This window comes from Sardina pilchardus, chromosome 2, assembly GCF_963854185.1.
Source record: "Sardina pilchardus chromosome 2, fSarPil1.1, whole genome shotgun sequence".
Lineage (NCBI taxonomy): Eukaryota > Metazoa > Chordata > Actinopteri > Clupeiformes > Clupeidae > Sardina > Sardina pilchardus.
The window spans coordinates 38,925,258-38,942,986 of record NC_084995.1 but is presented as its reverse complement, the minus strand read 5'-3'; the positions used below and the strand labels follow the sequence as shown (position 1 = coordinate 38,942,986).

The window sequence follows — 17,729 nt, the reverse complement described above, 5'->3', positions numbered from 1 at the left end:
ACTGTAATTTCCCAACTATTAGCCGCGGCTTATACATAGATTTTCACCTGAGGTTAATACACAGAGGCAGTTAACATGATTAGAGTAAGAGCATGTGTATGTTCAGGATGAATAGTATGAAGAGCAGTAGATTATGTTTAAGTGTAATTACAGTATCTACTTTTATAAATAGATAGAACACTATGGATGGGATAGGGTATAGTGTAGCTATAGACCACTTATTTCCTTTGGGTAATTACCTGCCCATAAGCACTTGATTAACTGCATGCCATTTCTAAGGACTCTGGATTTGCAACTGCCCGTGTATTATTATTCTGTCTATTAGCTGATGCTCTTATCCATGACCTACAGGGACTGTCCCCCGGGGGCCGGCCCAGGCTTAAGTGCCTTGCTCTGGGGGCACAACAGTAGCAGCCCCTGGGACCAAACTTACAACCCTCTGGTGGAACCCATTTGCAAGTCAAGACCTCTTACCATTAGACCACATACCACCCCAATGAATGCAACAGGTAGAATTCCATCATGTCACAGTAAGATAGTGATTTTACTGTATATAAGGGGTGTATATATATAGCCTGATTACCATCGACTTTCAAAGGCTCTGCGAGACTTTAGTCTGACCAACAGCCTGTGCTAACACGGTTTCTTGCCAGCGCTGGTTGACCCGCCTCCTTTAAGTGCCTCGGTTTGCTACTGGTAGATGTCAGAAGGCGGATTGCCGAGTTTAAACCAATAACAACACTCTTTCCGCTGCCTTGAACACGCCTCTACCCAGAGCCGTTGGAGCTGCTCAAAGTTGATTGGTTCTCGACCAAAGGGGGCAGTTCCGCAGATTTCGGGAACTCAGAAATCCTTCTCAATGAGCAGTTGACCAGACTAGTAGTCTAGTCGTAATTTCTTGAACCCAGAAATGTTGAGTACCCTAAAGTTTTATTGCAGAAATGTCATCTATAGGCCTAATAGATGGAATTTAACTTGGTTGCCTAAAGTTGCACTTTGGGCAATTTGCATAATTAGCATAAATATATAGGCAATTAAGGTGAATAGGGTGCAGGTGAATAGGGTAAAAAATTTAAATAATAGATATCACTATGAAACTTTCTTAGTTGGTTACTTGTGCTAAGATGAGAAAAAAATGTATTGCATGTTTTTTATATTTTAATGTTTACATATGCAAATGAGGCCATGTCTCATTAAACATGCGCTTATTTGCATACTGACAAAATCAGATTGTTTAATAATAAAGTCATGCTCAAAATATTTTTTTCCAAGGGTAACATGTGTACTTGGGGTCTGAGTTGGTGAAAACCTTTAAGGAACCTGTCAGGAGGCAGTGTTGACCTATGGACAGACGGATTAAGAAATTAGGTGCTCCATGCAAAATAACTATAACAGCATGCACACACACGCAAACCTACAAGAACTGTACATAATATGCAAAATCACTATATCCAGCATGCACACGTACACAAATACACATTAACTATATACAAGAACTATATACAACATATAAAATAACTATGACATTTTAAAGGCACAGGAGCAAGATGTTTTTGTACGGTCACAATTTTGACAATTGGGATTAAATGGGTCAATGGGTTAACACTGCCTCCTTACCAGGTTCCTTTAAAGGTTTTCACCAACTCAGCCCTCCAAGTATACATGTTTACTTTGGAAAAAAGAAACATTTTGAGCCTGGCTTTATCACACTATCTGATTTTGTGAGTATGCAAATTAGAGCCTTTTTTATGAGATATGGCCTAATTTGCATATGTAAACATTAAAATATAAAAAACATGCAATACATTTTTTTCTCATCTTAACACAAGTAACCAACTGAGAAAGTTTCATAGTGATATCTATTATTATTTTTTTTTTACCCTATTCACCTGCACCCTATTCACCTTAATTGGCTATATATTTATGCTAATTATGCAAATTGCCCAAAGTGCAACTTTAGGCAACCAAGTTGAATTTCATCCACTAGGCCTATAGATTACATTTATGCAATAAAACTTTAGGGTACTCAACATTTCTGGGTTTACTATTGGGCCTATGGGGATTACGACTAGACTATAGCAGCAAAAGCCTGAAGGCGTTGCGTCACTGGGAGGGCGTGCCAGGCTAGTATATATATATAGAATGTAAAGGAAGTATATAAGGGGTGGGATTGGGATATGAACGCGGGTCAGAGTCAAACCTGGGTCCCTGTTGGCACTATGGTCCTGTATATGGCATGAGCGCTGTAGCCTGTTGCAGCACACTGCGCTCCAAGATAGTGATTTAACGTGAGATTAATACAGCCTTGTTGCTTCCTCTAGTCCCTCGTGGGATGGAGGAGTCTACCAGGTGACAACTGCTCTGAGGTCAGTGGAGCAGGTGGGGAGAGTGTGGGCATATGTTGCCGTGGGGAACACGGGCTGTGACATTAGCACCTTGCCTGTAGTTCCTCTGACACAAAGTGCGTGTTCATCTTGTGGTGTCTCAGTCTGGAGGTGTGAATCCTACAAAAGCAGCCCTGTCTGTTGGTTTCTGTTTTTTTTGTTGGTTGTTCTTTTTTTTTCACTGGTCAGCCTAGCTGTACTCAAGGAGCAATGTGATGGATCTTTTTTTTTGTCATCGGGAACTGGAGATTCATTATTCACTTTCTAACTGGTGAAGCTAAAACTAACAGAAAAAATCCATCATGATTAAGACTTCTGCATTGCTCAATCTGAAGACAACACAGCTTCAGATGATGTCTACTAAATGCACACATTGTTGTAGCCCTAGTATTTTATTTCTAAATAATAGTGTAAAATATATGTCTACAAAAGAACAAGTGCTGCTTTTGACAGGGTTAAATCCAGTCAATTATTGTGGTTCTGAGGGGTAACAGGGGTTGTGTGTGCGTGTGCGTGTGCGTGTGCGTGTGCGTGTGCGTGTGTGTGTGTGTGTGTTGTCTGTTGTCTGTTTTGATGCATCAAAAGCGCCTTCCTGAATCTGTTTGGAGTCACCCATGTGGACCAAACCCATTTTCCCAGTGGGACTCAGACCTCCAGCGGTGGGCTCTGTGATGGGGTGGCTGCTGGCTTCAATAGGAAAAGAGTAGTTACACTGGGAGCTAGAACCACAAGAACAAGACCAAAGAATCTGATACTGAGAAATGCAAAGCATAATAGGCACTGTAGATAGATAGATAGATAGATAGATAGATAGATAGATAGATACTTTATTCATCACAAGGGACATTTTAGCTTATACAACCATAACACAGCAAACACACATGCACACACATATATCTCACATGTATATAAAAAAACACTCCCACAAATGTACAAAAGTAAAGGGGCAATTGAATTGATTACACAGGTCTGATGCTTTGACTATGTGAAGGTGCTATGGCAAAGTGTTGGCAATGATGAAGAGTACAATAAATGTGCCTATTATTAAATATGAACTATGACTATGAAAAGATAAGAATGGTGGATTATGAAAAACAAACATGGGGCTTTATTCCTTACTGGTTCAGCCAGGAAGATAGAGAGAGACAGAGACAGATAGAGAGAGAGAGAGAGAAAGAGAGATAGAGAGAGACGGAGAGAGGAAAGGCCCCAACCCCCACAGTGTTACCCCACTCTCTACCTCTACCTGTACACATTGATCCGTTAGATTGCTGCTCAGCTCAGCTGCAGACGTGAGGTTGTTTTCCCTCCTCTTCTTCTCCTCCTCTCCTCTCCTTTCCTCTTTTTATTTTTCACCTTCTGTGATAATGTGCCTATTTATAGGTGCACTGTGAGCTACCTGTACATGCTCAGCTGAAGTGACAGAAAGGCACCGGTGACTTCCCCCTATGTGCCACACTATTTTAAGAGCTTTTTTCACATGCAGGAGACAACAACACGAGACCCTGAATTCTATTAGTCTCCACGGCCTGGTGTGATAAGGATCCTAGAGTTTCCAGATGGGACAAATTAACACATAAAAATCTGTTTTAGTAAGTGTATGTTAGAATGTGGTGTGATTGTCTACCCTTTTGTGAACTGTGATTTTAGTAGCGTACTCGTTGTACAACGGCTTTGCACTGTAAATCACAGGTGCATATGGGAAAGGTGATCTTACCATAGAGCGGAAGTCCTCCGCATACTGTACCCTCCACAACTGCATTGTGAAAATATATAACCCTTTATTCTCAAAGCGTTTGCTCTTTAGTATTTTAGGCCAAGCGAGTTGATATTGAGTATGTAAATTGGTAAACTAATTAAGCTAGTAAATCAAGTCATGTCAGGTCAGGTCAGAATTTAATTTCACTGTTTGGAGTCAAAGGTCTGTGTATGGACAGTGCCCACTATCAACTGTTTGGACTTACCGATAGTAAATTAAGAAATAAAGCTTGCCAGGTACCGGTGGGTTTATAGGTGTGGAAGTAGAATGAGCATGCCAAAGATTCCATTTAGTTTAGCTGTCGGTTTTATTTAATGTAGGTGAAAGTAGCACACAGACTTCATCGCACATCTTTCAGGATTCAAACCCATGACCTTGTTACAGCTAACACAGCTTTATCTACTGGCCTATGTATTGAGCTGTGGATTGACTGACTGCAAACTCAATATCTTGTCATAAATTTGAAATAAAGCCTTTACAACATTTCACAGAAAGAGCACAGATGCTTGGCTAGTACCTTTGTTAAAAATCCCTGGATACACTTAAATGTATCCATGTTTTTCTAGCTTCACTCCAAAGTAAATATTTTTTGTTAATGCATCATTATGATTTCACCTGTGTGTGTTGCTGACAACACCATGACCGTGGGTTCGATACATGCTTATAAAAATGTATGTTGTGGATAAAAAACCTCCACTTCTTACAACATTCAACAAATAATTGACACAATATCATAACTCATGAGAATGAAAATGTCTGAATTACACATTTGAAGGAGTGACCATTAAATAAGTTATATTTTTTCATTCAATAATGCAGTTGTGATCAGGGCACAGCAGCATACCAGCGAGGGGGCCCCTGAAGGACAGTTTGCTATGTTGGTCTGCAACATAGAACTGCCTTGAAATTGAGGGGCCCCCTGCCCCCTCCGTCTAAGGCCCCCAGAGTCCCTTGACATATTGCTGATCTTGTGATTTATTGCACATTTATGCATGACACTACTTCAGCAGATCACTACAAGAGGAGAACACAGAATTGGTTTTGATGATGTAACTGGAAATAATGTTTTTTTTCTTTTTAACGCTACACTTTACAGATTTAAGTTATAAACAACAATTCAAAAGAAAATAGCCTAAGTGTAGGCTAACAGTTGACTTTCATCAACTTTCATCATTATGGTTGGAAGTCAGGTTGTCCATTTTCATCTAACATAATGTAGGCTAACCTACTGCTGCCTTTTAGCCTTATTCTTAATGTAGATATACAAACTGTAAAGGCCCACTGAAAAAAGTATAATATTGTAATGGTAATGTACTAGTATTGCCCAATCAAATACTAAAAACAAGAAATGTGCATTTCACAAAAACAAATAAATAAATAAAAAATCAGCAGTGACGTTTCAGTGTCAATGCTTGTAGAGCTTGAATGATATAATTTTTCAAAGATTGTCACCAGGGCTCTCATGACAAAATTGTCATTTGAAAGATTCTGTTTTGGATAATTAGATACAAATATGCTTGTGCGTGTGTGTATGACAGGGTTTTGTGTACACGGATTAGGCTATTGTGAAATCCAGTGTGCCACCAGAATTAATGTTTCCCTTCTACCAGTCCAGCACCCTATTCAAGTACCATTTGGCTTCAAAATGGCCTATAGTCTTTTAGATATTATCGAAGATGAATCGAAATGTCCAATTAGCTGAGCATAGCTTCTTTTGAAATCTTGCTGGTCTTTCCAATCTGTTGAGTTACTGAGACGTGCTTTATCCGAAGCTCACATTGCGCAGGCGTGATCCAACCTGAGCCCTGCGAATTGCAGTTAGATATAGCCTAGACTACAACACCGTTCGTCGAGTCAGCGGCAACAGCCCAGTTTCCTTTATCACAGACAGGAATTTACTCCAGAAAAATGCCGTCAATATCTACCCGTTAGCAGCTTTTCCCCTGACAGACTGAGGCACGCATGTATCCTCGGCTGCTGCTGTTCTCCACGGCATACAACAGATTTCAACCTGTGGATAGCGGGCGGAGAGAGCTGGGCACAACACTGCCGCTGTGCCCGCTTCAGACACGGCTATCTGGGACGCTTCCCCAGAACTTGCTTCGCGTTTGGTCAGGGGAATCTCTCCGCGGCGCAGACTGTGGTAGAGCATTATCTTTCGGCTTATGAATGGCCCTGGCATGGAGGAAATACCGTTTCAGAAAGTCAAAACCCGGCGGAAGAGAAGCCACTGTCCGCCCGGCGTTCCTCTTACCGCCATCGCTTGCGAGGACGAGTTTGATTGCAAGGAGCTTGAGTCGCTCTTCCACAACTACAACCTGAAGCTGGAGCAGACCTCGACCCTGAAAGCGCTGGCTGTACTTATCATCATGGCATTGACCCTGGCAGTGGTGGAGCTGCTCTCCGGTCCTAACCTCACCATCTCCAAGGGGTCCCATCCGGTGCACTGCATTATATTCATCTCGCTGTTCATTGTGACCAATGTCAAGTACCTGCAGGTGACCCAGCTACAGCAGATCGTCAACCTGACCTTGCTGTTCAGTTTCACCTTCTCATTCCTCAGCTGCCCGTTTCCACACAGCACGGTGGGCATGGAGCCGCCGACAGCTCCAGAACAGGGCATGTGGCAGCTCATGCTGGTGACGTTCGTCGCCTACTCGCTCTTGCCTGTTCGGACACTCTTGGCCATTATTTTCGGCGTTATGGTTGCCATATGTCACATCATTGTTACTGCCACTTCGGTGACAGTGAAAAGGCAGAAATTGTGGAGAACGGTGAGTGTGCTTTATGGCTCGCGTCCTTTACTTTTCCTCTACAGCCCGTCACACCAAAACAGTTTCAGATCTTTGCTCAGGTGTTGTTTACGGCTAGGCTATTTGTGACTTAATTCCCATGCGATACGGGATTATTAGGTTCAGTCAACAACCTGGTGAAAACACCGTAGCGTTTGCTCTGAAGTTACCAACCCAACTGTTCATTTCAGCACTTGCATGTGGACAGCGAACTGTAACGTGTGTGAAGCAGGGTTCAAAAACACTCGTCGCAAAGATCCCCTGACGTACTACGTACATTTCCGATTCGTGTGAAGGCTATCACCCTTAAATACCAACACCATGCTTTGTATGAATTAGTTAACATGCAAATCAATAAGCTCTGTAGTTTACCAAAGCAGCAGATCAGCATATATACATAGACGCATAAACAGTGAGTGAACATTAGTCACAGCAGTCACATTGTGCCTACATAATGTCAACAAAAGAAAGTTCACGCAATAGCCGTGCAAATGTGGAGTAAGCTGACAGCGCGGTGTTGGAGGACCTCTAAGTGACGCGTCGCTAAACTCATGCTTATGACGCGAGACGGATTTTCTCCGTGGAGAGTGCGGAAGGTGAAGAGCGTGGGAGTGCTTGCGCACTGGGGCCTTTCTACGGAAAATCTCATAAATTCCATAAAACTGGGAATCTCCGCAACGAAAGGGTAGCGATGGCCAGAATCAAATTATCCCATGCTTCTAGTGTTTGATCGCAATTTGATAACAAATATTGGCAGAGGAGAATTGCAGAGGAGAAATGAGATATTAGCTCAATGCTCTGCCCCAACCATGACGCAAAAATTCCCCAGACACCACTTCATCAGTTCTTCAGTTTCCCCGAAATTGTACTGAAATCAATGGCATAATACATTTACCCACAGCAAAGCAATGCATCATAATGAGCTTCGAGGCAAGCTGCTTTGCTCCATATATAATGTGAATAGACTGTCTTGCTCAATCTTGCCACCTCATGTCTTCTCGTTGATTGTGGATATAATATCCTAGTGAGCCCCCTCTCCCCCGCCCCCTGTTCACTGCTGCTGCCAGCCCTGTTTGTCTGTGAGTAGGAAGGAGCTCTCAGCAGGTGGCTGTGGCTGGGTGGCCGGTGTAAGGGTGTGCGCTCCCTGTCAGTGATTAGTGTTCATGTCACCCTAGGCCGAGGCTCCTACAGACCTAAGACTGTCCCACGGTAGATGATGACTGCCTTTGCCCTTCAAGACTGAACTCCAGTACTGAGCTCTAGTCCCAGAGCAGGGCTCTCTCTGTGTGTGTGTGTGCGTGTGTGTGTGTGTGTGTGTGTGTGTGTGTCTGAGTTGGGGGGTTGGTGGGGTGGGGGGCGTTTGGACAGCTGAAGTCCCCAGAGGATGAGGCTGGAAAGTCCTTGATGCAGAACCAAAGTGAAGACCTCAAAAAGAAGAACTTGTGAAATTAGGACATGGTCGAGGGCCCAATCCGCTAGCTTGCTCTCTGGGCAGAGAGAGAGAGAGAGAACGAGAGAGAGAGAGAGAGAGAGAGAGAGAGAGAGAGAGGGAGGACACACTTCAGAAGTTATTTTGGATGTGAAGGATAGAGAGGCAGGAGCTGCAACGGCACCAGCTGCAGAATCCCTGGCTTGCTTGAGCTAGCACAGATAAGCTGTGTGTGTGTGTGTGTGTGTGTGTGTGTGTGTCTGTGTGAGTGGGTGTGTGTGTGTGTGTGTGTGTGTGTGTGTGTCTGTGTCTGTCTGTCTGTCTGTGCGTCTGTCATGCCATTGTTTGCAATGGAGACTATCTTGGCTTAAGCTTAGAAGAGGAGTTCAACTTTTATCTGAAAGTCAGAAAGGAAATGCTTCTTGTAACAACCCTTCAGGTCTAACTGTAGATTTACTTGAATTCATAACCCTGTGCTTAAACCCTAGAGACCATTATGCCTGAAAATGACTTTATACATCAAATCTTTTCCAATGCTCTTCTCCAAAGACAGACCAGGAAACACATGTCAAGCACACTAGCTGGTTACCTCAATGAGGTAACATTGAAACAAAATCCTCTTCTGAGGCGACAGTGAATCCTCCAGTGTTTCCTAACCCTTTTACACAGATTTTTTTATCCAGCTAATTAAGGAGCATGTTTGACCCAAGTCTTCTAAATGTGTGTGCCACAGTATTAAGCATGGCCTTGATCTAGTCCCGCTGGTGCTCTCACGCTTTGAAATAACTCTTCTCAAGTGTGCCAGCGGCACACTACTTGAGGTCCGGCCATGCGGCAGTCAGATGAGCCCGAAATCGCACGCCGCTGGTGTGGTCCAGGAGCTGGACAGTGCGAGCGAGCCGTGCTTGGACAGTGAGAGAGCGCGACGTAATCCACGTGGTCTTTTTGTGAGGAAGTCAGTGACCGACCCGGCCTTAAGACGAGGGATTTGAGTGGCACTGTATCCTCTGTGTGTCGTGCAACCCCCTTCCACCCCTAGCGCTGGTCAGAGAAATCCCAGGTAAACTTAGTCCCTTAAGATCCTCTGGCCTCTGGCCAGTGGCTATAGAGTTGATAAGCTCTGAGCACAGTGGCTGTGGTCATCCGGGGAAAGATGCTGGGCTTTTCAAGAATATAACAAGATAAAGCTGATGATACCAGTGCTGGAATGTGGCATGTGACTGAGAGCAATTCTGGACTTGCAGTAATACAGAGAACTATGAAGTTGAGATAAGGGTTTATCTGTATCTAAAACATATGAGAGGTTTATATAAAGACAAACAGCTCTACCAAGTATATCCAGACCATTTCCATCTCTATGTTATTTTACCTAAAACCTTTTACAATATGAAGACCTCCTTTTAACAACAAATGTCAAATGAAAGTTTATTAGCCAAAAGACAACCTAAGGCACATCACATCAAAATGCTATACACTGCACTGTAACCACATCTAGTATGTTTATATGTAATGCAGGCAAATATGGTGTGTTGATAATATCTATGATAGCAATAACTGAAAATGTGTTATTACGGGGAATGAATTCATATGCATAACCATTACTAAATAGCAGCATATTATGACAAGTAATTGCAAGACATCAACGAGTCATGAATATTTGAGGTTCTAGTGAATGGTTCAGCTGTTCTATGATGTACTGTATGTTCTGCCCCCTAGACAATAGCCCTATAGAATATCCATTATGTTAGTCTTAAGTCTCTTTGCTTTAGCCTCTTTCTCCAGCCCCTGGCATCTATGAACCAAGCCTGGCGTTCCATGTACATTGTACAGTACATGTACCCACCCAGGCACAGCTTAGAACATAATTCATGCATAACAATGCACATCGGCACACACACTCAAACACAACAGCTCAACTGCTTCTCAACTGCTTCTCAACTGTTTCTAGTTATGAACTTTGCTATGGGTTTGTTATGAGCTCACATTCACATGCAAAATGTGTATGTTGGGGTGACAGAGAGAGTAACTGTGGTGATATATGTGTGTGTGTGTGTGTGTGTTTGCAGCTGGTGGCCAACACGGTGCTCTTCACCAGTGTCAACCTGTCAGGGATGTTTGTGCGCATCCTCACCGAGAGAGCCCAGAGGAAAGCCTTCCTGCAGGCGCGCAACTGCATCGAGGAGCGCTTACGCATGGAGGACGAGAATGAGAAACAGGTGCTGCATGGTGCACACACACACACACACACACACACACGCACGCACACACACATTTTAATGCTTTCATTTGGACCTTAACACGGGAAGATTCACAGATCTAAACATTGAAGGAAGTGAGGTACACACTTAAAACACAGAAACTCAAACACAGAATCCATTATGCTTTTTTTCTGGCATCGTCACTTCCAGATGGACAAACACACACTCGCACGCACGCACACACACACACACACACACACACACACACACACACACACACACACACACACACACACACACACACACACACACACACACACACACACACACACACACACACACACACACACACAGTCCAGAGGGTATCTGTGCTCTCTCAGAGTGAGTGGTCTTTAGTTTCTCTCTGACACTATTTGTCCTGCCCTTGGACCTGTTGTTCTCTGCCCTCTTTTTGCATTCTCCTATTTTCCCCACAAACCCTGTTCTCATTTCTCATTTTGTCTCTTTCTTTCTTGTTCACACACACATACACACACACAAACAAACACACACACACACATACACACACACACACACACACACACACACACACACACAGGAGCGTCTCCTGATGAGCCTGTTGCCCAGGAACGTGGCTATGGAAATGAAAGAAGACTTCTTGAAGCCCCCCGAGAGGATCTTTCACAAGATCTACATCCAGCGGCACGACAACGTCAGGTAAGGGAACCCGCTGGTCCGCTCCGCCGGCTCCACCACTTTGACGTCGTTGCCGTGATTCATCCTGTGAGCTAGTGATATAATCCACCCCCCCAACACACACACACACACAAACACACACACACACACACACACTCACGCACTCCCGCTAACGGAGGAGCGGCGACAGAGCGATGCCAGACATCAGACGCGGCGCACAAAAAAGTCAAGCGACGCGCGTGCCAGTCAGTTTTTGTTTTAGGCGGAACGTCGTCCGAGGCGCTCTCCGGAGAGACGGCTGACTAATTTGCGTTGCAGATGTTGTTCCGAGGTTAGACGGAAGACAGCGGAACGGGGCCCTAACAGTGAGAAGGGAGGAGTGGCGGAATGCTAAGTAAAGATCGCATCGCTAAACTTTCTGTTGTGGTAAAAAAAAAAAAACCTGAAAAAAGTGAGAAAAAAATAACTACAAAGGTTCTGTTTGGAAAATATACACAAAACACACACACAGGCAAACAGTACATTAAATGAGAGGTAGAACAATCGTTTGGATTTTTAGAATGTGTCCAGTTTGTTTTGCTCATAGTCAGTTATATTGATTAGTGATAGAAAGGGCTTCTTGATCGACAGGAGAGGACAAGTGAGGACACACAGGCCAGTGGCCTCCCGTGACACAGAGGGGTGTGTCGGTCACTCAGCCCTCTCTAGCTGAATGTAAGGCTGTGGATTTCACCATTAACAGACCGTGGAGGCAACTGATTCCATGAGATAGTTGAATGTTTTCATAAGTGCACAGTGAAGTGTCTCCCAGTGCGATGGATGGGCTCAAATTGTTAGATGTCTGTGCAATCCTATGGTTCCTCCCCAGAGAGGAAATGAAATTGAAATATAGATGTAATGAGTTGAAAGCTGGATGCTCTCTCTCTCTCTCTCTCTCTCTCTCTCTCTCTCTCTCTCTCTCTCTCTCTCCACGTTGTGGGTCCATGTGTCCAATAAAGAGGAGAGGCAAAGTATAAGTGCTCTCTCGCTCTCAATCAGTGGGCATACTGGGCCCTCTGGACATGTCCTGCTTCTTATCCAGACTCAAATGAACAGCCAATCCAGCGCAGCAACGCTCCCAGGCACCCAAAAATGGCATCCGACTTGTTCTTTAATGTGAATGTTGGCTATTTATCTGCTGTGTCGGAAGCATTAGTATTTTTTTGGTGCTGTTTTCTGGGTTTGTCCTAGTTCAGACTTTATGTCTACTTTGTTTTTGTTTAGTTTTTTTTTTTTAGTTATCTTTATTAGGCATCATGGGAAATGTTGTTACTCAGCAGAGGGAAGCAGGGGTGGATCAGACACGGAGACAATAATACACTGTAGAGAGTCCTTGCAGTGTTTTGTGCAGGCGTCCATTACATGATCTGTGAGAACATAATATATACCATTATTTGCACAACTTGCCCTTGCAGGACTAACACGAGGTCATTTCGTATAAGTCTCATGGAAGTGGTCAAGGGGCTGTTGTTGGAAGAGAGCCCAACCAACATACACTAAAGGATGTTTCGAAGAAATATTGAATTTTGCCCAAAACAGTCGAAACGTCTGCAAATAGTCACTTACGGTAATAGATTTACCTTGTGTTTTCTCAGTACAGCATGGCGTCTTTGTGTCGTTGTGAGGCCTTTCTTGAAAATGCCCTGTACCTAAGATAAATAGTTTACTTCCTCAGAAAAGGAATATGTATTTTTGGGGGCCAGAGATTAGCCTGGAGACAGCCAATTTTCACACCCTGCAACTTGAAAAATGCATTGCGGTGGAGTGTGACAAACTACGCCTCTACTTTTGCTGCTGGTTTTGATTCTGCAGGGTGTTCAAAAACATACCGAAGCAGAATGATGTAAAGGGCAAAACCCAGTGAACAGCAAAGCCATGAATAATAACAGCACATATATGTGGGTGGCATCACAATCCTCCTTTCCCATTCCTCGCTGATTTGGGGACTCATGACTTGATCAGTGGTAACTGTCAGTTCTAATAACTTCTATCGTGCGCAGGTTCATTACTGTAACCGACAATGACTCAGTCAAAACACATATTCATCCAAAATGGCTTGTATTATACTGACTGAGGGGGCTTTTACATGACTTACACAACTACATCAATATGTATAATGTTAATGGTTAATGCTTATGCAGTAACAGCAGTAAATAAGGTTCCCATGTAGATGGAACAGGGCAAAATGATCTTTATTGTTCGATTAATAATTTAGCCAATGTGTGTGTGTGTGTGCGTGTGTGTGTGTGTGTGTGTGTGTACCTGTGTGTGTGTGTGTGTGTGTGTGTGTGTGTGTGTGTGTGTGTGTGTGTGTGTGTGTGTGTGTGTGTGTCAGTGTGTATCAGTGTGTGTGTGATAAGTGTCCACTGTAAGGAAAGGGGAAATCAATCAGAACAAGTTGATTTGCCGGACGGCTCCTATCACTCAAGCAGAGAGATGAAGTGATTATATTCACCACAGCGACTTCACTCTTTCGTCCACTTTATACAATTCTGTTACTCTTCCTCTGATCTAGCCCACTCCATCACTTTTTATGTGAGCCTCTCCCCCCTCTCTCCTCCTCCTTCTTTCTCTCTCTCTCTCTGGCTCCCTCTCTCCCTCTCTCCCTCCCTCTCTCTCTCTGTGTCTGGCTGTCTTTAATGCCTCTCCTCCGTGGTGAGGAGGCCATTGAGACATGCCCGTGGGGTATAGCAGGGTTTGCTCAGCCCCCAGGATTAGGCAGCGGGTGGGGATTAAGTGCAACCGACACTAAACTGTCCTTGCCTGATGCCATGTGAGTGCAGGTTCAATCTGGACACGTGAGGGCCCCGCGAGGTGGGGGGGTGGGTGTTGAGGTGGGGGGGTCAGGGCTTTCCTTCTCGCCTCGCCACTTATTACCCTCCGGCCCCGCGACCCAGTGTCCAGGCGAGAGCCGCAGCCCTCTCCGCCCCCTGCCCCCCCCCCCCCCCCCCCCCACACACACAGCGTCTGCTCCGCGGCTCTCTGAACCTCCAGCCATTTATTTATCCGGCGGATTTGGATGGATAAGTGGCCTCCCTCCACTGTTTGCGGTCAGCAGTATTCTGTGATTACTCCGCGACTCCGCCGCCTCTAAGTGATGTTGACACAAATGTCAGTAGTCCAGAGATGCCGGCCGCGCACAGAAGTGAAACACACAGTGGACGTGAGTCAGTACATTCGTTCACAGTGTTGTCATGTTTGGCCAAAGAATAAGGCTGAGGAGAAGTGAGAAGAGCAAAACAAAAAGAAGGAGCCGCTCATTTTGTAGACGGGTTGCAATAACAAGGAGGGGGAGTCTCGTCAGGAGTAATACCAATAACAGGCTATAATTCCCCTTGATGAGGACTATAAGGCCATTACAACAGTGTTTCATAATGTAATATAATACTCTCTCGGAGGTGGTTCTTCACCCTTCTACACACACACACACACACACACACACACACACACACACACACTTCATCTGTGCCTGCACATTTGTGTCACCGAGTGAGCGGGGGTGTTGCAGCGGGGAGAGGGAAAGAGAATTACACAGCGTGTGTGAAAAGAAAGACAAGGAGAGAGAAAGAAAGATGGAGCGGGGGAGAGAGAGAAAGAGAGAGAGAGAGGGAGAGAGAGAGAGAGAAGATTGGGAGGATTAGATGCATACGCTCTCCGAAACTTATCATCATCCCTCCTCTCCCTCCTGTGATGACGATGCTGTTTTCGTGCCTCTTTTTAAACATTGCTGTCAGCAGTTGAGCCAGGCAGGCAGGCAAGGCAGGCAGGCACGGCAGCCTTTCGGCGAGGCAGCCAGTCTTTTTTGCACGAAGCCCTTTCCTTCCTGCACACCGTCACACTGCACTGCTGGCTGTGAGGAGGGCCTCTGGGCTGCCACTGTCACCATCGCAAGCCGCCTCTGCTGCTGCCGCTGCTGCTGCCGCTGTCAGTGTTACATGGTTCACTTCATCAACACAAGTAATTGGCAACACAGGAGAAACCCAGGAATCCATTAGTATAGAGCTTCAAGGTTCAAGGCGGTTAGCCTAGCTGACATGTCTGCGACGGGGTGCGGCGTGTCCGACACGTTTGAGATCTCACTCTTCTCCTCCCGATAATCACCACAATCTCTTTAGACTGCAGGTGAGACCGAGGAGGTGCATGCTTGATGCGCGCAGCACAAGGTGCGCTACTTGGAGCTTTGCGTCCTGTTTTCCGTTGGTCGCTCCTTGTCTTTTTTTAGTTTTATCTGCACTCAGCCCAAAGGTCATCATATAGTGAGCGTTAGCTTGCTGTTGCATTGGCTCTTCTTAGTGCCTTTTTTGTCTTTCTTTGAGGTAGTGTCGTTGGAGGTTTATTAAATGTGGGAGCCAATGGTATTAAATGTTATTGTGTTGTTGTAGAGTTGTGTGTTAGCACACAGGGATTTGGAGTGGTACACAGTGGGTAGGCTGGTATTGTTTGTCAAACAGAAAAGAAATGGCTTTCATAAACAGCGGTGAGATGCATTGTGCATATTTGTGTGTGCGAGGGAAGCATGCATTAAGATTGGTAAATAACAGTGCATCAGCATATTTATTCTCTCCTGGTGGTATACACTTAGCCATCAGTTTTTGCCTCTCTCTTGCACGCGTCCTCTCTCTCTGTCCTTTCCTCTTTCTCTATCTGTGTGTGTGTGTGTGTGTGTGTGTGTGTGTGAAAGAGAGTGTGTGAGAGAGTGTTTGTGTGTGTGTGTGTGTGTGTGTGTGTGTTTGTGTGTTTGTGTGTGTGTGTGTGTGTGTGTGTGTGTGTGTGTGTGTGTGTGTGTGTGTGTGTGTGAAAGAGAGAGTGTGTGAGAGAGTGTTTGTGTGTGTGTTTGTGCAGGTCTCTCTCTCTCTCCTTTGCTCTCCCTCTCTTTTCTTTCTCTGTCTCCTTTGCTCTCTCTGTCTGTCTGTCTCCTCCACAGAGAGTGCAGTGTGGTGCAATGCTGTGGAGTATTAGGCACACTTCATTTCAGCTCTTTTAAGAGTGCATTTATGAGGGATTAAGCTACTTAACAGCTGCCATCAAATCACCAGCTCATCAATTATTTCCACCTTGCCAGGCAATGTTCTGTGTTTAGCAGAGGAATGTTTTTTAACCTCTTTCCTCGGTCTCAACTCGCCTGTGATGTATGGGCGAGAACCGTCTCATAATACAAATATGTGTCAGTAATTGATGGCGGCGGCTCGTGGGGTTTAGGGCTGGGTGACTCATAAACGCTCTGCTGTGGATGTGTGAGGGTGACTCGTCATTTACGGTCCTGAGGCAGAGGGATGTGTGCGTGGGGGGGGGGGGGGTGACAGTGGGTTGAAAGCCGTTTCACGGGTTCGGGTGCTGGTTTTTCCCCTCGTCACCACTCCTCTTCCCACACACACACACACACACACACACACACACACACACACACACATATACCACCACCACCACCCCTGCCCAGACACTATACACACACACACACACACACACACAAGCACACACACCATCCACCACCACCACCCCTCCCCAGACACCACACCCCCCCCCCCCCCCCCCCGCTCCCCTGCAGATGAGTTTTCAGCCTCTCCCTCCCTCTCTTTCAGCAGAGTTTAATCAGGGCCTTGACTCGCCGGCCCCTCAGACGGAGGGGAATGACTGGGATTATCGGGGGAGTAATTGACCCCGGGCTCCGCGGTGACATTTTCCCCCCCGCGCCTCGCAGATAGCCTCATCAAATCAGCCGCCCCTGCCAGCGCCTTGGCCACAGTGCCATATGTCAAAGGCTGTCAGGCACAAAGGCACACACACATTCACACACACACACACACACACACACACACACACACACACACACACACACATACTCACATACTCACACTCACGCACGCATGCACGTATACATGGAGACACGCAAAACATATTTGCTTCCTGAGGCACTCACCACATGCATACTCACTGTCTTTGATGCACACAGTGTGCATACTTTGTCAGCTGTGCTGTGTCTGTGCATACTTCAAGTCGTTCAAGTGCAAGCCACATGCATACTCCTTATTTCTATGCAGCATGCGTAGTGTGTACATGTTTGTCGTATGGCACATATTTATGTTGGCTCTAGTACATGCTGCATACACACAGTGCATTCTGCCTCTGGCACAGTCAGAGCAACACGTGAACTCGCTGCCTTTGACCACACACACACATGCTCACACTAAGCGCATGTGACATGCTTTCTTTTGCCGTGTCGGACACGATGCATGCACCAAAGGATCTCCGGCTCCTGCACGTTCTCCTGACACACACACACACACACACACGCACGCACATGCACACACACACACACACGCACACACATGCACACACATGCACACACACACACACACACACGGCGGCAAGCCGCATCGGGCCGGTCATCTCATTCGCCTCACGCAGCGGCAGGGTGAGATTGCGTGATAGAGT

At 45.5% G+C, this 17,729-nt stretch overlaps 1 protein-coding gene across 1 annotated transcript in view; it reads left to right on the top strand.

The window, feature by feature from the left end:
- The first annotated feature begins 6,308 nt into the window (after nucleotides 1-6,308).
- LOC134099610 (adenylate cyclase type 1-like) overlaps nucleotides 6,309-17,729 on the top strand; it is a 43,120-nt gene continuing 31,699 nt past the window's right edge. The window contains exons 1-3 of the mRNA XM_062552548.1: nucleotides 6,309-6,917; nucleotides 10,431-10,580; nucleotides 11,161-11,279. Of these exons, the coding sequence (XP_062408532.1) occupies nucleotides 6,309-6,917; nucleotides 10,431-10,580; nucleotides 11,161-11,279 (878 nt within the window). The remainder of the gene's footprint in view (nucleotides 6,918-10,430; nucleotides 10,581-11,160; nucleotides 11,280-17,729) is intronic.